The 15741-nt window shown below is 48.1% G+C and overlaps 1 protein-coding gene across 2 annotated transcripts; it reads left to right on the top strand.

Annotated features, from left to right (window-relative positions):
* The first annotated feature begins 81 nt into the window (after nt 1-81).
* Nucleotides 82-6078, top strand: TMEM138 (transmembrane protein 138). Of its 2 annotated transcripts, none has more exons than XM_049645270.1 (5): nt 82-167; nt 2428-2694; nt 3792-3963; nt 5126-5201; nt 5474-6078. In XM_049645270.1, the coding sequence occupies exons 2-5, from the start codon at nt 2567-2569 to the stop codon at nt 5584-5586; spliced, it is 489 nt and encodes a 162-aa protein (XP_049501227.1). In that variant the 5' UTR covers nt 82-167; nt 2428-2566; the 3' UTR covers nt 5587-6078. The 2 variants fall into 2 exon arrangements, with proteins under 2 accessions (XP_049501227.1, XP_049501232.1); XM_049645275.1 differs by lacking the exon at nt 82-167 and adding an exon at nt 178-265.
* The last annotated feature ends 9663 nt before the right edge of the window (nt 6079-15741 follow it).

Here is a 15741-nt window from a genome sequence, read left to right as displayed (position 1 = left end):
CCCAAACATGGCGGCCGGGCTGGCCACAGAGCGCGGAGGGAAAGCCGAGGACCCGCGGACAGCCCGGCACGGACGGCGCCCGCGTCCGCCATCTACTTCCGGGGTTTAAACCCTCTTTCCGGAAGCCAGGCTGGCGTCCCCATGACAACCGACGTTGGGTCTTCGAGGTGAGCGTGCTTGAGGAGTGGGGAAAAGGGACCAGGGTCGGAGTTTTCGTTGTCGCTGTTTGGGTTTGAGTGTTTCGCCAAGACAGCCCCGTGTTGAGGTGAATTGGGAAGGGTGAGGAAAACTGCCCTGGGGACAGAGGGAACGCGGCGCCGAGCGGTGGGACGGACCGAAGACGGCTTCGTTCTGTCGCATATCACTGCTGCCCTAAAGCGGAGGTCATCCTTCCCGTAGATTTGGCGGTGGGCGCTTCTGGGTCCCGGTTCCTCACGACAGCCCTCCGTGGTGGCCCGTGAAGTCCTGGCTTAGAGCGCGGGCTTTGGTGTCACCCCCCGTTGTGAACCCTGGCTCTGCTCACCAGCTACCTGGAGGAATGACTTGAACCCTGACCCTGTATTCTTGTCTTTAGAACGGGGGATCATTCTTAACTACCTTGCAGAGCAGTTGCGAGGACTAAAGGAAGTTATACGTGGTTGAGGTTAACGTGGTGCTGGTAGGGGGTGATAGCTATCAATATTATTTGACGAATGAGTGAAATTGCCATCATGCAGCCACTCAAGGGGGGGGGGACTTCTTCACCAGGTGAGGTGGATGCGGTTCGCTAACCTCTCAGAGCCACTGTATAATATGGGGATTATATTCGTAATAACTGTCTCCTTCTCAAGATGGGTGTAGGAGTAAATAATGTAATGAATATAAAGAGTTTGTAAATTGTAAAACACTTTATAGATGTTAATTAAAACTTTTAAAATATATGTTTATTTTTGAGAGCGAGAAAGAGAGAGAGGGAGACAGAGAATCCGAAGCAGTCTCCAGGCTCCCAAGATGTCAGCACAGAGCCCCCACGGGGGTGGGGCTCGAACCCAGAACTGTGAGATCATGACCCGAGCTGAAGTCGGACACTCGATCGACTGAGCCATCCATGTGCCCTGATTTACAGATGTTAACTTAATTTCACTCTCTTACACTTCACAGCATTTTGAAATTTATTTGTAGATTTCACCCGGCTGGAGGGGTCACAGGACACCTTGGGCCTTGGAATGTACCTTCCCCGGGGCCCCTATGTGGCTGCCACCTTAAACATAAAAGTTTTGCAGGAAACCACGATTTCCTCTCAGCCTTTTCTGCCCGCACCTCTTCCCACTTCTCCTGTGCCAACGTCTTTCCCACCTAGTGACATATCAGCCTGTTACATGACAGGCAGCTTTGGGCAGTAGTTAAGAGCACAGACTCTGGACCCAGGCTGCCTGATTCTGAATCCCAGCTCTGCCACTGCTACTGGCAATGTGATCTTGGACAAATAATTTTTCCTCTCTGAGCCTCAAGTGCCCTGTCTGTAAAATGGGTAGCGTAATGATAGTGTGTCTTCTACTTCATGGGGTTATTATGAAATTTAAATAATGTTAGTGCTGAGGATAGTCCCTGGCAGGGATGCCTGGCTGGCCCAGTTGGTGGAGCAGGTGACTCTTGATATTGGGGTCATGAGTTTGAGGCCCTCCCCCACCCCCCCCCCAAAAAAAAAGTCCCTGGCAGGGGCGCCTGGGTGGCTCGGTCGGTTAGGCGTCCGACTTCGGCTCAGGTCATGATCTCGCGGTCTGTGAGTTCAAGCCCCACATCGGGCTCTGTGCTGACCGCTCAGAGCCTGGAGCCTGTTTCGGATTCTGTGTCTCCCTCTCTCTGACCCTCCCCTGTTCATGCTCTGTCTCTCTCTGTCTCAAAAATAAATAAATGTTAAAAAAAAAAAATTTTTTTTTTAAAAAGTCCCTGGCATATTGTGATATATAAAGGTTTGCCGCTTCTATTAGTATTAGAATTAATATTACTACATGGCAAGACAGTCACTCTTTGTAGTACTCCTGGATTCCTTTGAACTCAAAAGTAGTTAGAAAGAGTTCTGCGTTGGGGCGCCTGGCTGGCTCAGTCGGAGGAGCATGTGACTCTTGGTTTCAGAGCTGTGAATTCAAGCCCCATGTTGGGTGTAGAGATTACTTACAGCAATCAAGTAAATTAAAATGAAGAAAGGAAAGGAAGGAAGGAAAAAATGAGCTCTGCACTTAGAAGCTTCCAGGAATGGAGAAAGTTGGAGGGTGAGAGTCCCTAGAAGGAGTGACTTAGTGGATTTTTTGGTGGCGGTAGTGGTTTTGGTCATTGGTGTGTCCCAAGCACATAGAATGCTGCCTGGGACGTAGTAGGTCCTCAGTGAATATTGTATTAATGACTTTCTAACGACCTTTTTGTTTTGTTTTGTTTTGTCCTCAACAGGCCCTTGTCTTAGAGCAAAGGGAACAGCTCTGATTCTGAGGAACTAGTGCTTCTCCCTCAGTGCTGGGGAGAAAGCCAGGAGCAGTTTTCTGGGTAACTGTGGAATGAGCCCCGCTGGGCCCACCAAAGCAGCAGCAGGATGCTCCAGACCAGTAACTACAGCCTGGTGCTCTCCCTGCAGTTCCTGCTGCTGTCCTATGACCTCTTCGTCAATTCCTTCTCGGAGCTGCTCCGAATGGCTCCTGTCGTCCAGTTGGTGCTCTTCATGTGAGTTCAGGGGGTGGGACTGGACAGCTGAACCCAAGCAGTTAGAAGGCCCCGACAATTATGATTTAGCGTTTTAAAGTAGCTGATGGAAAAACCTCAGGGAAAATCAAATTTCACCCATGTTGGGTACTCCATGGTACGGAGACATGTCAGAGGTCCTTCATTTCTATACTTCTAGCAGGGGCCCGGGATACAGGGAGCAGTCAGAGGGTCAGACTGCTCACCGTGTCATTTTCTTCCTCTGTGAGTAGAAATCTTGGCTTACACTGCCATGAAAGTGGGTTGCAAAATGGCAGGTTAAAAGGGTACTCATATCAGTTCTCTATATGGTATGGAAGCAGTTGGCATTTTTCCTGCACAAAGAGACTCCATGAGGCAAGTTCTTGACAGAAGACTAGTTTTCGGCACCGTCTTCCTTCGGCACTGTCGCATGAATACATGTGACGGGTATTCATTGGCCTGCCGGACCGTGTTCTAGTTGTAGTGGCAAACCTGATAATTTCCTGCTCTCACATGGCTTCCATTCTAGAAGCCCCCATTGACCCCTCCCATTGAGAGGGACAATGAACCCATTTTTTTCAAGATAATTTTATAGGGTAATAAATGTTTACGATGGATGTGAAGTAGGTGGGGGTGGGGAGGGGAGGGCGACCCTAGGCGTAGGGTTAAAGAAGAGTCTTTCTGAAGAGGGGACACTTGAACTGAGACCTGAATGCCACTAAGGCACCGTCTGTGCAAAGATCGGGGGAAAGGTGTTGCCGTCTTGCTAGATGAAAATGTTTGACAGGACCAGGTTATGCGACAGGCGGGGCCAGCTTTGGACAGAGAGAAGAAACCGTCTTCTCACCAGCGTCTAGAAGTTAAGAGTGTCAGAGCAGGAAAGCCTTGGTCTACGGACTGCAGCTCAAGTGATGGGGCCAGCCCGTAGTTTTAGTCTCGTGTCACTTGGGACCCAAAGTCCATGCTATCTCTGGGGAGTTTCCGGAGGTCTAGATCACAGGGAAGGCCAGACTTCATAGTGTCCGTTAGGACCCAGGGCCAGCTCTTGGGTCGTCCCACAGACCTCCATTTGGCTGTGCTTTGTTTTATGTTTGCAGCATCCAGGATATCGCAATCCTTTTCAACATCATCATCATTTTCCTCATGTTCTTCAACACCTTCGTCTTCCAGGCTGGCTTGGTCAACCTCCTATTCCATAAGTTCAAAGGGACCATCATCCTCACAGCTGTGTACTTCGCCCTCAGCATTTCCCTTCACGTCTGGGTCATGGTAAGAGCGGAGCTCTGAATTCCTGAACCCTTAAGGGACTAGGAGCAGCTTTTTCTCGAGGAAGCCACGAGGAAGCCAGCATCATTCTTTTACATCTCGAAGAATCCTTGATGGGAAACCGGTGAAATGAGTGTGGTCCCGCCTGGGGTTGGGCATGTGAGAGCTCCATGAGGCACCTCTGCCCAACCTTTTGTGTTAAAGAACTGCCTTATCCAAGAGTCAGGGGCCATTTCTGGGATATTCAGTTCATCTTTGCCCCAAACAGTCCAGCCAGAGCTAAAACAGGAAGTGGAATCCGTTTTATCATTAGCTATTTGGGCAGGTGGGTGTTGAGACAGGGAATTCTTAGGCATTCGTGTCCTATGGGAAATGGCCAGGCCAAGAGTGCCCCTTGCCCTTTAGTGCTTCGTGCCCTCTGCTCTGTCCCCGTCACTTATACTGGAAGAACCCTTCTCCAATGTGCCTCAGAGCAAACGCCAGGTTTCGTGGTTCCAGATTTCTCCTGCTTCACGAATGGTTCTGTCTGTTTGGGTCTGGCCTGTGTTTCTCACGTACTCATTTTGATGGAACACAGTAAAACCTCAGGGTTCTCGTCGTTCCTATACTAACGCCACCTTCTTAGACTGAGCCGTCTGTTAAGTTGCCCTTGTTATTCCAGGGAGAGAAGTAGAGTTCACAGGAAAGAAAGAGCAGTGCCAAAGTCCCTAGGTGCTTCCCGAAGAAGATTGTCTCTGCTCTCGCTCCTGGGGCCGAAATAGGTCCTGGCTTTGTACTGTAAAGCTGTTAATCTGATTAAACCTTGAGAGCACTAAGCCTTTATCTGACAGGAACCGAGCCTGAGATCTTCAAGGCAAGACAGTGACCACACCGAACTCCTTCCTGAGATAATGTATAGCACTTCTCCTTGGAAAAGGCTGTGGAATGGAAGGAAATAAATAGCTTAGTTCAAACTTCCTCCTTCAGGGTTAAAAGGATATTTCCTTTGCAGCAGAAAAGGGAGTTTGAAGCTCCTTTGAGAAACACTACTTGGGGTTGTGCGAAGAAAGGAGGGGGAGATTAGCCTGATTTAAAACCACGTGGCATGTCTGCAGCTAACCAAGGTGGAGATGCTAGGGCCTCATCTGGTGGCTAAGCTTTCCCTGTCCCCTCATGTCTCCTGCAGAACTTACGCTGGAAAAATTCCAACCGCTTTGTCTGGACAGACGGACTTCAAACGCTGTTTGTATTCCAGAGATTAGGTAAGGACCAGAGCAACCTCAGGCCTCACTTTGGTGCCACCATTGGCTCAGGCTACTAAGGGCCTTGATCCTGCCTTCCCCGTCCATCACGGCCAGCATGGGATGAGGGGATCAGCCGTGGCAAGAACAGGAGAGATTATGGCCCACTGCCCTTGCTGGGAGTCACTGGGAGATCCTGAGGCAGGGTGCCCCTCCGCCTTGGTAGGTTTTGTTCTTAGCCTGAAACGAATACTCAGGAGCGTCCCTGAAGCTTCTTCTCTACTTATCCACAGCGGCAGTGTTATACTGTTACTTCTACAAACGGACAGCCGTGAGACTGGGCGATCCTCGCTTCTACCAGGACTCGTTATGGCTGCGCAGGGAGTTCACGCAAGTCCGGAGGTGACCGCTTCTCGTCACACTGATGGAGGCCTTTCCTTCCTGACAGATGCTACACTTGTGGTCCTGTGGGGTGGGGGTTGGCCCTGTGCACAGGAAGCAGCTTGACTTTCCTAGGACAGGCTCAGGCCACTTGTGTTCTGCAGTCAAGAAGGAAGACCTTCCCTCTTGCAAGTTAAAGTGTTTCCCAATACAGATTTCAGTACACACCCCTCCCCGGCCTCCTATCTCAGGTCCCTTTTCCTTTTCTGCCCTCTACTCCTCTTCCTCACGGAAGGCGGTGAGGCTTTATCCTTGGCGAGCTATCACTTAGCCTGGTCCAGGAGGGGCTCCTGGCACCTACCTTCTTTGCACCAAACACTAATTAATGACTGAAGGATGCAAAGAGTGTCATTTCTGAGCTCCTGACTGATAACACCATAGACATGTAGATTTTATACCCAAGGCGCTTTTTTTACATTTTATAAATAGGAAATAAATTGAATTCTTTTTCCAGAAATGGTGGAGTCTGTCTGTCTAGCTACATCTCTTCGCAGATAAGAGGCGTGTCAAGTCCTAACCTAGCGTCTTCTTGAGCCACAGAACAAATACAGATATTGATTGAGTGCCATTATGAGTATAAGCTATTTTTATAGGAATTCGGGATGTAATCTGACGCCCCACCCCGACCCTTGGAGTTCCAAACTTCTGTGCTTTATCCAGAGTCTCCCTGCCATTAGGACCCTAAACTGCCCTCAGAAGACTAAAAATGTTCCTTAGCCTGCTTTGGCAAAAGAAAATTTTAAAGTGCATGTGCCCGTAGTATCCGTTTTCTGTTGTCAGAATAGTGTGTAACACTACCACGAAACTTCACTGGTGCGTAACAACGAACAGTTACGTGGCTCTGGAGTCTCGGGGTTCAGCTGGTCGGGCTGGTTCAGGTGATATCTGCCGGGCTTGCTCATGTGTCTGTGGTCAGCTGTGGGTCAGCCAGGCGGCTGTGATGATCTTGGGATTTGGGGCTCTTGGCTAACCTGGGCCGGCCTCAGCTGGAATGACTGGGCTGTTCTGGTTCTCATGACTCATCCTTCAGAAGACTAGCCTGGGTCTCTTCACATGACAGTGGCCGAGGAGCAGAAGAATGAGCCCCATTGTGTAATCTTCCTTCAGCCCTCTGCTTTCATCGTGTCCCTTAGACCCCCATTGGTCAAAGCAAGTCATATGACTGAGCCCGGGGTCCAAGTGGGAAAGCACTACAAAGCTTCCTGGGAAGAGGCACGGATACAGGGAGGCCGCTAATTCAGTCTACCCCACCGGCAAGTTGCTCTATGGAACTCATTGTTCAGAGGTACTTTAGCACGGAGGTTGGCAACCTTTTTCTGTGAGGCACCAGATAGTAGTTATTTTAGATTTCAAGGGCCACAAATCTGGTCTCTGTTGCAACCATAAGCACACCTTCCTTTACGGTACTTCACAGGTGCTGTGGTGTTTCGTATAAATACAAGGTTCGTGGCAACCCCGTGTCGAGCCAGTCTGTTGGCGCCATTTTTTCCAACAGCATTTGCTCACTTCATGTCTCTGGGTCAATTTTGGTCATTCTCAAAATATTCCAAGCTCTTGCGTTGTTAATGTATTTGCTGTGGTGCTGTGTGCTCAGTGATCTTGTTGTACTATTGTAATCGTTGGGGGCACCGCGGGCCGCGCCCATGGTAGACAGCAAATATAGGCCATAAGTGTGCGGCATGTCGTGACCACTCCACCGACTGGCTGTCCCCATCTCCCTCCCTCTCCTCGGGCCTCCCTGTTCCCTGAGACACAACGTTATTATTGGAGTTAGGCCACCGAATAAGCCTAAATGGCTTCTGAGTGTTCGAGTGAAAGGTAGAGGTGCACATCTGTCACTGAAAATCCAAAGCCAGCGTGACTGAGCTCAGTGAGGAAGGTGGGCTTCAAAAGCCAAGATGGGCCGAAAGCTAGGCCTCTTCGGCCGAGCGGTGAGCCAAGTTGTGAATGCGAAGGGAAGTTCCTAAAGGAAATGAAAAGTGCCACTCTGGCGTTCATACACACGAAGCAAAGCCACCTAGTTGCTGGCTCCCAGAGAGTCTGAGCGGTCTGGAGAGAAGACCAAACCAGCCTCGACAGTCCTGTAAGCCGGCGCCTAACCTGCAGCAAGGCCTGAACGCTCCTTAATTCTGTGAGGGCTGAGAGAGGTGAGGAGGCTTCAGAAGGAAAGTCCGAAACTAGTGGAGGTGGGTTCAGGAGGTTTAAGCAAAACGATTACAACTCACTGGAAGCTCGAGTGACGGTTCGCAATTTTTAGCAATTATTTTTTAATTAAGGTATATGCGTAGTTTTTTTAGACATGATGCTAGTTAACACTGGCTTGACCGCAGTGTAGTGTGAGCACAACTTAGATATACACCAGGAAACCAAAGCATTCACTGAACTCGCTCTATTGTGCTGTTTTTCTTGTGGCGGTCTGGAACATCCTGAGGGCCGCCTGTGCGCAACCTCAGCGTCGTAGCGTGAGAGCAGCATGGTGATAGGTCAGCGAGTGCCTGTGGCTGTGTCCCCATAAAACTATGGACACTGAAATTTGAACTTCATTTCATGTTCATGTATCACAAAGTATTTTTCTTTAGACTTTTTTTTAGCCACTTAAAAAATGTAAAGCTACTCTTAGCTCAAGGGCTGTGCAAAAACAGGCTAGATTTGCCCCGGGCCGTAGTATGTTGAGCCCTGGTTTAGAAGCCTAGAATCAAGTTCTGGGGAAAGAGAGACTATAGGTAATCTGCTGTGCTGTCGAGACTTTAACAGATATCAGGGGCGCCTGGGGGGCTCAATCGGTTAAGTGTCCGACTCTTGATTTCAGCTCAGGTCATGATCTCACGGGTTCGTGGGTTTGAGCCCTGCGTTGGGCTCTGTGCTGACACCACAGTCTGCTTGGGATTCTCTTTGTCTCTCTCAAAAAAAAAAAATAACAGTTATTGAAAAAGTACAATGTTCAAATAAACCGTGTAAGGGGTGTGTGTGTGTGTGTGTGTGTGCGCGCGCACACACACTTAATATGTTCATGTGGTACAAAATTCAAGTTCTAAAAAGGTCTATGCAATTAATCTTTCCATTGCTGTATCTCAGCCACTGAGTTCCTTCCTCCCCCACCCCTGACAATCTACATTTACTTATATACTTCTTATAAACACTGTTAACATGTCAGAAACATTTTTACAAAAAAAATATACAAAAGACAAGAACAAAACAGTTGTCATCATCCTATCCCAGCCATTTATTTCAAATCTTGGATGATATGTGTATATATTTTCAATGCAGGTGTGATTATGGGGAATATGCCATAAACCAGTTTACTCCCCACCCCTCCACCCCCAACTCAGCAGTAGGAATGTGTTTTTTAAATGTGATGTTAAATTAACTCCCTGGGGACAGTCAGCTTTCAAAGTTCAGAGGAAAGAAAAGAATTTTACAAGTGCTTAAAGACTTAATAGCATGCAGTTTCTGCTGGCTGACCAGTGCTCCAGCCAGTAACTAGAAAAAACCCCAAAAAGATAAACTATAAAAAATCGTCTCTTAAAAGGGCTTCAGAGAATTACCGAAGGAAAGAGGATTGGGGGACCTAAAATTCTACAGCAGGGAGATTCACAGAGAAGCGAGCTGACAGTTTGCGGCAGATTTTTCCCAGGGGGCGTTTGCCGATTCTGGGTTTGAGCAAGAAGCTAGGAATCCAAGCATTTCCCAGATGCGGGTTACATAGCCAGGAAACCAAGAGGCCAGCCGAGCTTAGTGGTCTTATCACACTGGAGGAGCAAAATCGAGGGCTAGAGGAGCCTTAAAACATTATCTCCTCAAGATATTTACCTAATCTTCGGGCCAGAGGCTATGAAAAGCTAAGCCTCAAAGCTCTGAGAAGCAGAACAGAATTTTTGGCAGATTTATGGAGCTGATAATTAGAATCCAGGAGGGAACGGGTAAGCAGATAAAAAGCTCTGGAGGACCCCTTACCAGGAACATGATGAAACAGGTAGACTGGTACCTATCAAAACTGGAGTGCAGCCTCAAACCATGTAGTTCCTGAGTGAGTTATCTGCCTTGCAGAGAAAAGAGTAGAGGAAAAAACATCTAGAGACACTATTACTTATTTATTTATTTATTTGAGAGAGCAAGCACCCATGTGCAAGTCGGGGAGGAGCAAAAAGGGGGGAGAGAAAGAATGCCACGCAGGCCCCTCACTGACAGTGCAGAGCCCGACGCAGGGCTTGAACTCACGAACCATGAGATCAGGGCCTGAGCTGAAATCAAGTGTTGGATGCTTAACCGACTGAGCCCAAACAGCTCCTTGAAGATACTGGAGATTGAAGGGAAAGGTTGATGGGCAGTCCACACTCAGAAGAGGAGAACTATGCGAGAAAATTCCCTATTTGTGCTCCTTGTAGCTTGGTAGTAGACAAAGTGACACGTACAATACGCTGGCGGAAAATCCCAGTACCATAGCCCCGAGCCCGGGCAACCGGAGCCGCTGGCAAGAAAGATGAGAATCTCAGAAGGGGAGGAGCCAGACAGCCGGGAATCCCCAGATTCTATCTGTCCACATTTCTGCCCAGGCTCTGGACCACGCATGTGCAAGCCAGACTCAAGGCTGCTCGGCCAAAGACAGATGGAGACTGAGATTGGAGTCGTCACCCAGTAAGTGTGGCCTGCGGTGTGTATCCAGCCAGGCTGATTACCTGATGCAACCAAAGGAACATGGCTCTTTGCAGACACAAGTAACAGAAACCGGAGTGTCCACACTTCAGCATTCAGAACTGACACGGACACTGAGACGAACCAGATCCTGGAATTAACAGACAAGGGTATTAAAGCAGCAATGGAAATCCGTTGTCAGCAAAATGGTAGGTGACCTCAGCACAGAAACCAATTATTTTTGAAAAACAGAAATCCCGGATTTCTGAAATAAAGACATTTGCAAATAAAAGACATTTGCAGATAAAGAGAATTAGTTGCCAAGAAATGCTGAAGGAGTTCTTTGGCTCAAGGGAAACGACAACAGATGGAAACTCAGATCCTCAGAAAGGAATAGAGCACATCAGAAACCGTGTCTAGTTAAATTTTTCCTTTTTTCCTGTTAATTTCTTTCCAAGACATATGAGTGTAGTATGCACATTGTTTTCAAGTACTCAGAATATTGGCCAGTATACGCTGGGCCATAAAACAATTCTCAATGCATTTAAGAAAGAATAAATTTAAAAGGATAGAGAGTAAGTTCTTTGATAATAATGGGATTGAGCTAGAAATCAGTAACAATAAGACAGCCAGGTGGTCAGTCGAGGTCCAATCAGGAGATAGAAACCACATGGTCATTTAAACACGACAAGTTGACTGTAAAGAATCATTAAGTTAACGACAAAAGATGTAGAGAGAATTCTAAAAGGGTACCTGAGGGCTGAAGGAGAGTACCCAAGGGAGGACAAGCTTGGCAGAGTCCCCAGCCCCCAAGGCCGGGGGTTAGACCTCACCACAGCCCACTGGGTGTAGACAAGTTCACTGGTTTGCCCAGGCCAGAGCTGCTTCGCAGTTGTTAGGCAAGAAACAAGCCCTCCAGGACACAGGGAAGCTGAGGATGGTGAGCAGGTGCACGGGGCGGTAAGGACACCACCTGTAGGCACCAGGCCCAGAGCACACAGTGTCCGCAGGTGGGTCAAAGCTGTTGGGAAGGTGACCAAAGGAGTTAAGAGTGTCCTATGTGTGCGAGGCCCAAAGCGCATGACCTCCACATGGCGGGGGGGGGGGGGGGGGGGGGGGGAATGGGAATCAGTGGGGAGAAGAGCCAAGGTTGGTGAGCAAATGTACAGAGAGAGTTGGGGCACTGCTGTGGGTACACAGTGTCCATGCCTGGAAGGCTTTGGGGAAAATCGTCCCAGGCGTAGGTAAGAGGCTGAGGGGCGCAGATGCATAGAATTAGGGAGGTGCCCCAGGGCAAGCAGTATCCTTGACAGGAGGGCCGCAGCAAAGTAGTCACTGGGCCTGGACCAGGTCTGCAAGGTTGCTGAGGGAGTGCCTGCTTCACCTGTTGCCCCCCTGTGCACCTGCAGTGCTGACGGGCCAGGGCAGGAGCAAGGAAAAGCAAACCAGAGCTCACTGGAGCCTAGAAAGACCAGTCCTTTCCTTCCTTCAGTGTCCCTCCGGCGCCCTCTACTGACAAAGCTAACATCATGCTCATGCTCGCTGTAAAGGAAGAACCACTGCCAGTCCACTAACATACTGAAGGGTGAATGTGGAGCTCAGAGGCAAGAAGTAGATAATAGAATCCGTCTTTCTGGCTGCTCAGATTGCATATGCACCCTTCTGCACTTGTTTGAACTTCCCCATCAGTTCTGTTCCTACCAACAAGATCGATCTATCCTTCCAAGTGATGTTCTCCCCCTTCCCCCCAAAGGAGAAGACACAGTCCCAACAGTCACTGTATCCAGAGCTGGCTATAGTAATCACCCTACAGTTTTGGTCATGGTTGCACTAAATATTCTCTTACCTAAAGATTAGATCACAAAGCTGACCTACAGTTTGTACATAAAATGGGAAGTGAAAGGGGGAAAATGGTCAGTAGATGCAAATGAACACATACAAGAACCAAAGAAACCCACGCGAAACAACTACGGTCCTCATTTTTGTAATTGGTCTCTTTTTTTTTTTTTTTAACGTTTATTTATTTTTGAGACAGAGAGTGACAGAGCATGAACGGGGGAGGGGCAGAGAGAGAGGGAGACACAGAATCGGAAGCAGGCTCCAGGCTCCGAGCCATCAGCCCAGAGCCCGACGTGGGGCTCGAACTCACGGACCGCGAGATCGTGACCTGAGCCGAAGTCGGACGCTCAACCGACTGAGCCACCCAGGCGCCCCGTAATTGGTCTCTTTGTAACTGGTCACGAGGTCGGAGCTGATATCCATGGCAGCCTTCTTCAGCTACCCCCTCCATGTTTCCCTTTTCCTTGGCTGAGAGTCTGCCGCTCGGGGCTCTTTAACCCAGTAGAGTGAGGCAAACGCTCATTCTGAGCGATGCTTGTCTTTAACTGCCCTGCTTTGCGTGGAGCATGGATGTATTGGGAGGCGCCCCGGAGGCTCCTCTAGGCTCCAGACATAGTCTTCGTCACCTCCATTGTGTAGCAGCGGTGGAATTTTCCCTTGAGAACCAGGATCAGTTACTCCGGCCAGTAGATTGGACCCCTTCCCTTTTCCTTGCCCATTGGTTTAGTGGCAAAAGGAGCCCAGAATGGCCACGTGGCAGTCCCATCTTCCAATTCAGTGGTACCATCCTCGTGCCCCCTTCTGGACCATTCCTCACTTGGGAACTAATGTCTCCAAATCAGCAGGCTCTAACTTTTCAGGATAAGAGGCAAAAACTCTACGGGTGGGGAAGGTATAATAGGAGAGTCATTCCTACTCCCGTCCCGTCGTTCCTGGCCCCGTGTTTGCTGGCCAGGGGGCTGACGGCACCATCAAATGGCCTCTGATTCAAAGACCTACTTCATTCTGTAAATCAACCCTCATCCTTTCATGGTGTTGTCTCCCAACTGGTGCCATAACTGGGTCTTCTGTAAGCTGTTCCGCTTTGCAGTTAAGCCCCCTGGTTCCAGGTAGTGATGCACGTGCGGGAAGACTTGTTAATTCCAAGGGCAGAAGCCCCTGGCCACACTTGCTCTGCTGCGAAATGGGTATCTTGATCAGACGCAGTGCTGTACGGAGTACATGGTGTATGTACATGACGTCTCTGTCGGGAGGGTCCTGGGAAACAAGGCTCCAGGGTGTGGGTGAGCCAAGGCTGGTGGGCGGGTGTGCAGAGCAGTCGAGGCACTCCTGCACGGGGCTGGTCTAGAGCCTGCGGTGTCCGTATCGGGAAAGTTCTGGGAAACTCCCTCTGGGGTGCAGCAAGCTGAGGCTGGTGGGCAGGAGTACAGAGGGATCCGGCTGGTGTGAGGCTGCGGCAAGGGGATCCCAAGCCTGGGGCGGAGGCTAAAAGATGGCTGCGGGCCCCTCCCCTCTTAGCACACAGCTGTCCCCCCCCCTACACACGTCTGGCGTGACAGACTGTGCAGCGAGAGCAAGAACAATAAAAACGCAGCACACTGGAACCAGGACAAAAGCCCCCTTCTTCCTGCAATGTCCCTCTAGCATCCTCTTATCATCATGCTCACTGTAAGGGTGAAATGCTTAGAGTCCAGTCCACTGTCACAGAACAGGTACTGACAGGTGAATCTGGGGCTGAGGGACAATATAGTGATAACTGCCACACTGAGAAACCACTACATATTTAGAAAGTAAATAATAGCACTTGTAAACAATCCACAGATCAAAGAAGACCTCAGAAGGGAAGTTAGAAAGTCCTCTGAACGGAATACTAATGAAACGTAAACATTTTTAAATGCCTGTGACGCAGCTTTTATAGAAAAAAAAGATCTGGGGGCCCCTGGGTGGCTCATTCAGTTGGGCGTCCGGCTCTTGATTTCAGCTCAGGTCATGATCTCACGGTTCGTGGGGTCGAGCCCCCCCATCGAGCCCTTCGATGACCGTCGCTTGGAGCCTGCTTGGAGACAGATTCTCTGTCTCCCTCTCCGTCTGCCCCTCCCCACCCCTTCTCAAAAATAAATAAATATTGTTAAAAAAAAAATAAAGATTTTTCTCTCTCTCTCTCCCTCTCCCCCACTCATGCTGTCTCTCTAAAAATAGAAAAAAAGATCTACAATCCATGGTCTAAGTTTTTACCTTAAACCAGAAAAAAGAGCAAAGTACAAAGAAGAATAAAACACCAGAACTAAAGAGAACATGGACAAAGAATAAAAATATATATAAAAATCAAAGTTAATTCTTTGAAAAGTTAATTGATAAATCTTTACCCAGACGGATCGAGAAAAAGAGAAGACACATATTGAAAATGAAAGACAGAATGTTCCTATAGATACTATGCATATTAAAAGGATCATAAGGTTGTTGTGTATAGACAATTTTATGCCAATACATTTGACAAGTGTTATGAAGTGAACGAATTCATTAAAAGACACAAATCACCAAAACTGGTCGAAGAAAAAAGAGAAATTAAATTCATAATGAAAAGTTTTCCCACAAAGAAAACTTCAGGTATGGACGACTTCACTGATGAATTTTATCAAACATTTAAAGAAGAAACAATATTAATCCTACACAAGCTCTTTCAGAAAACAGAAAAGGAGAGGGGCACGTGGGTGGCTCAGTCAGTTAAGTGTCTGACTCCTGATATGGGCTCAGGTCATGATCTCAGTTTCATGAGTTTGAGCCCCGGGTCGTGCTCTGTGCTGACAGCATGGAGCCTGCTTGGGACTCTCTCTCTCCTTCTCTCTGCACCACCCCCTCCCCCCTTGCTCATGTTCTCTCTTTCTCAAAAATAAATAAACTTAAAAAAGAAAATAGAAGAGGAGAAACATTTCCCAATTCAAATGATTCTATGATACCCTGACACCAAGACTGATGAATACTTCACATGGAAATAAAACTAAAGATCAATATCCTTCAAGAACATAGATGCATGCGGCACCTGGGTGGCTTAGTCAGTTGAGAGTCCAACTTTGGCTCAGGTCATCTCACAGTTCATGAGTTCCAGCCCCACATCAGGCTCACTGCTGTCAGCCTGTCAGTGCAGAGCCCGCTTCAGATCCTCTGTCTCCCTCTCTCCGCCCCTCCCCTGCTTGTGCTCTCTCAAAACTAAATATTAAAAAAATAAAAAAGAACATAGATGCAGACATTTTTTTTAATTTTAGCAAATTGAACCTGGCAATATAAAAAGAATAACAACACATCATAAACAAGTGGAGTTTATCCCAGGAATATAAAATTGGTCTAACATCTAAAAATCAATGAGTGCAATTCACCAAATCGATAGAATAACGGAAAAAAAGGCATTTGATCATTAAACAGATGTAGCTGTGACAACATTCAATACCCATTCATGATGAAAATACTCTGTAAACTAAGAAGAGGAGAGAAATCCATTTACTGGTAACTGGCATTTCTGAAATGCCTGTAATTAACCTACTGTGGTAGAAGACTGAATGTTTTCTAAAATCAGGGAAAAAGCACATTTCATCCACTTAATACTACATCTATTCAACATTGTACTAGATGGCCCAGCCTGAGCAGTAGGAGA

Source organism: Panthera uncia, chromosome D1 (assembly GCF_023721935.1).
Source record: "Panthera uncia isolate 11264 chromosome D1, Puncia_PCG_1.0, whole genome shotgun sequence".
Taxonomy (NCBI): domain Eukaryota; kingdom Metazoa; phylum Chordata; class Mammalia; order Carnivora; family Felidae; genus Panthera; species Panthera uncia.
This window is presented reverse-complemented; position numbering and strand designations above follow the sequence as displayed.